A 5,000-nucleotide genomic window follows, 5' to 3' on the forward strand; every position below is an offset into this window, starting at 1 on the left:
TATATATACATATACATATATATGGTAGAAAAAAACACATTGCAAAAAATAGATTTTGTGTAAATATATATATGTGTGTGTGCAAATATGCATACACACATACATATACATATACACACAAACACACACACACATGCACACGAAAATACACACATACACAATGCACACTGTACACTGTGTGTGTATGTGTGTATACAAATTCACAAGCATACACACACATATATAGATATAGATATACAAATCTACATATAACTACCATAGACAAAATTCCCGAATCAGTATCAAAGCTACGTGTAAAAAAAAAAAAAAAAAAAAGTAAACAAGCGCCCAGTGCACCAACTAGGCAACAAACGCATTTTTGTCTACACGCAATTTGCGCTCTGAGCTGGGCTTAATGACACCTTTCAAGGACTAACATTTTCAATCAGTATTCCTTCCTCTCTAGAGAACAGTCATTTTGTCCTCTTCATATCCTAAATTATTAATTAAATTTTACTTTCTTATTGTTGTTATTTTTAGCGTTGTTATAGCATAAGTGGCCTCATGGTTCAAGGATTGCTTGACTGATAGAAGGGAAATAACTGTTTTCACAGGAGAAAGCTTTTCTAGTTCCATAATAACTATGGAATCTCACAAGGTGGGAGTTTGGGTCCAGTCGTTTTTTTTTTATCTATAAAGTAATGCATTATATGTTTTTACTTTTTTTTTAAATTTTGTTGGTTATTACTTGTCCAGAACAATTGATCGCTTTAAGAGTTTCAGCAACAATACGACCATTGAGTAAACCGGATTCACTCTCAGTATTAATAACACTTGACACACACGCGAGAAAGGAAAGAGAAAATAAAATAAAATAAAATAAAATAAAGAAAAGAAAAAGAAAAGAAAAAGAAAAAGAAAAAGAAAAAGAAAGAAAAAGAAAAGAGCCTTAGTTTGAGTTACTATTACACACACACATATATACACACACAGAATATATATATATATATATATATATATATATATATATATATATATATATATATATATATATATGTACACCAAATACATAGAAACACACACACACACCACACACACACACACACACACACACACACACACACACACACACACACACACACATATATATATATATATATATATATATATATGCACACAATATATATATATAATATATATATATATATATATATATATATATAATATATATTATATATATATATATATATATATATATATATATATATATATATATATATATATATTTTGGTGTGTGTGTGTGTGTACATATATATGTATATATGTACATATATATATATATATATATATATATATATATATATATATATATATATATATATATATATATATGGATGTAAAAATATATACATATATACGTATATCATATATATGTGTGTGTGTGTTTGTGTGCGTGTGCGCGTATTTATGTGTATGTATATATGTATATATATGTATATATGTGTATCATACAGACACACATATATATACGTATATATATATATATATATATATATATATATATATATATATATATATATATATATGTATAAATACACACACGTATATATAAATGTATGTATATATCATATATATGTATATAACATATATATATAAACACATTTATATATATATATGACCTGTCCTGAAAATATCTAAACTCTTTAGCTTGATTCATTAGAGTAACATTATTATTCCTCAAAAGCATGTGTTAAGATGCACTTTAGACACACTAACCCACTCCGTACATGCTGTGTGCCACTCTTCTGTACAACGTCCTCCGACCACTTGAATAATCCATCTCCAACTGCAATAGCCGCTATCACTATCTGAACATGAATAAATCACATCATCAGAGATAACATTCACCTATGCATAGGTTTTTGAATTGTATTAGTATTTTCTGGCCTAGGAATGTAATTTTGTTCAAAATATCATAGGCCACTTTTTAGGATAGACAGGGGAAGTAATGCAATGGAAAGACAATATTCACTTTATTATGTGAAATGCATATAAATATATATAAATAGATCGTATTTCTAAATAAGATTGCGTTTAGATATCCTGGAAGTCCCAGTATTCAGAATTAACAAAGGCAATGAGAAGAACACTTCATTTGATTTAAGAAAAGACAGAGTAGCAGTGTAATGGATGAACATAAAAGTATAACTGCAACGTTTTCTTAGAATTGCGACCTCATCAGATAAAAATCAGCTTAGAAAGGGGAACCGTACGAGTTGGAAGGAGCTGCTGGAGCGCCATATTGGTTGCCGTTGTTGCCTCCGTTGCCGTTTCTTCCGTTGCCGTTTCCATTCCTGCCCTTACCATTTGAGCCAACTCCATTGCCATTAAGGGAGAGGCCGTTGGTGGCGGCAGCATAAGCATATCCGGCGTTGGGAACGACTCCAATGAGTTCGTTGACGGAGTAGAAGCTCTCAGCTTGAGAACAGTCCACGTTGAACCACCAGTCACATACCAGGTACTGCTGGTTGAAGATGGTACCGTTGGGGCACAGGAAGGAGTCCTGTTGGCGCCTGAGGGCACGGTCCTGGCAGATATGGAACACCTGGCAGCCGGCTTGAGTGTCGGCATAATAACCTTGCACCGCCTGGGCATCACAGGAGAAGCCGGTGTCGGGCACGGAAGCCAAGATGGGATAGTCCTCACCGGGGACGCCGCCCCCGGGAATGTTCTCAGCCAAAGCGGCAATCTCAGGATCTACTCCGTAGGGCGTGCCATAGGTGTTACTTGGGGGCGCATACCCATTGCTGGGAGGACGAGGAGCTCCGAAGCCGTTCCCATTTCCATTGGATCCGTAACGACTGTCTGCCACGACAATGCACACGACAGCTGACGAAAGAGAAAGTCACAATTTATCAAATATATAACTCTGAAATACTATTTGGAATTGTTTATCATCATATATATGAGTAAGATGAATTGCATACTAACCAGAAAATATAAAGGATTTCATTGTTGGAGAGATATGACCTAAGCAAAAGAGGAAACTAGAGTGATGTTGGAAGACTGGCGGCCGACTTTATATACTGGCTGGTCGAGTCCTAGCTCCTCCCAGTGACCTTTACCGTCACTTATCTTGAGAAAAATGTTCCGTTTTCAAAGAATGCATTGTGTACAATATATATACATATATATGTTTGTGTGTGTGTGTGCGTGTGCGTGTGTGTGTATGTGTATGTGCGTGTGTGTGAGATACATATGCATATATATATATATATATATATATATATATATATATATAATATATATATATATATATATATATATATATATATATATATATATATATATATATATATATACATATATACCACACATATATATTATATATATATATATATTTATATATATATATATATATATATATATATATATATATATATATATATATATATTGCATACATATATAGATAGATAGGTAGGTATATAAATGGATAGCTAGCTAGTTAGAGAGATAGATTGTTAGGATAGTTAAATATATGTATACTTATACACATAAATATACATGTACATGTATACGCACACATCTATATGTGTGTATATATGTATATATATGCATATGTGTATATATGCATATATATGTATATATATGCATATATATATATATATATATATATATATATATATATATTTATGTGTGTGTGTGTGTGTGTGTGTGTGTGTGTGTGTGTGTGTGTATACATATAGTCATACATATATATACATACACACATACACACACACACATACATACATATGTATATATATGTATGTATACATATAAACATATGTACATATATATATATGTATATATGTGTTTATATATAAATATATTGACATAAAAGGTCTGGTAATAACATGTCTGACCTCTGGTTGTAAAAGTGAAGAAATAATACATGAAAAACTCCCCGTAGGCCTATAGGTAGCTGGAGGCGAGTCGAACGCGAGGGGAAATTTACAACGTTGTTTGTACCCTGTTCTACAGTGCTTGGACAGCCAGATTGCGTTGGATGGGCCGGGAGAAGTTGGATACCATTGGCAGCATCGAAAGGATGCCACTTCAGTGTCCGCTGGGATACCATTGCAAGAGGACCGAAAGGACACCTTTGGAAGGGGGAGGGTGTATGGTACCACTGGAAGTCATGTGTATGTATGTATGTGTGTGTGTGTGTACAGACACACACACACACACACACACACACACACACACATATATATATATATATATATATATATATATATATATATATATATATATATATATATATATATATCTACATATATGCATATATACACATATGTATACTGTATAAACATACATATAGATATATGAATATGTATATATCTATATCTATATATATACGAACACACACACAGTTACATGTACACAAAAAGTGAATAGGAAAATAGCTACAATAAGCAATGAAATTAAATCGTATTGTTTCTAACTTGTCAAGAGTTCCTTATCAGACGGATACATACTCGTACGGTTTTCTTATTCATAGATATACATATAAATATAAAAACACATACATTATATATATATATATATATATATATATATATATATATATATATATATATTATATATATATATATATATATATATATATATATATATATATATAATATATATATATATATATACATATAAACACACACACATATATATATATATGTATGTGTGTGTGGTGTGTGTGTGTGTTTGAATTAATAAATGAATGTGTAGCTATATTCATAGGTACACGCACAGACATACAAGCGTATCTATATGTAGGTATCTTTCTGTTTACATATATACTCGTACATATATGTAATTGTGGTTCAGTGGGTTATTACTAATGCGACAGCGGACACTTCCTCTACAACACCTGCGTTTGACAGCTGAAGCGATATGCCTTGAGGTCGGTTCAAGCCATTAGTCGGAGCGCAGGGAGGGAATTGAACTCGGGATCACGAGGGTCAGAGTCCAGTGCATTAAC

General features: G+C 32.0%; 1 protein-coding gene across 1 annotated transcript; it reads right to left on the reverse strand.

Annotated features, from left to right (window-relative positions):
• Positions 1-1,999: 1,999 nt before the first annotated feature.
• On the reverse strand, positions 2,000-3,017 carry LOC119580427. Its single transcript, XM_037928567.1, has 2 exons — positions 2,971-3,017; positions 2,000-2,868 (listed from the first exon to the last, which is right to left on the reverse strand). Exons 1-2 carry the CDS (start codon positions 2,990-2,992, stop codon positions 2,234-2,236), a joined length of 657 nt encoding a protein of 218 aa, XP_037784495.1. The 5' UTR covers positions 2,993-3,017; the 3' UTR covers positions 2,000-2,233.
• Positions 3,018-5,000: the final 1,983 nt, after the last annotated feature.

The sequence above is a fragment of the Penaeus monodon genome, chromosome 13 (genome assembly GCF_015228065.2).
Source record: "Penaeus monodon isolate SGIC_2016 chromosome 13, NSTDA_Pmon_1, whole genome shotgun sequence".
In the NCBI taxonomy this organism is placed as follows: domain Eukaryota; kingdom Metazoa; phylum Arthropoda; class Malacostraca; order Decapoda; family Penaeidae; genus Penaeus; species Penaeus monodon.

Bases quoted from the DNA above. Each gene is read 5' to 3' on its own strand.
- LOC119580427 (XM_037928567.1), bottom strand. From the start codon at position 2,992: ATGAAATCCTTTATATTTTCTG. The intron at 2,869-2,970 runs GTTAGTATGCAA...CTCTTTCGTCAG, and splicing joins GAAATCCTTTATATTTTCTG to CTGTCGTGTGCATTGTCGTG.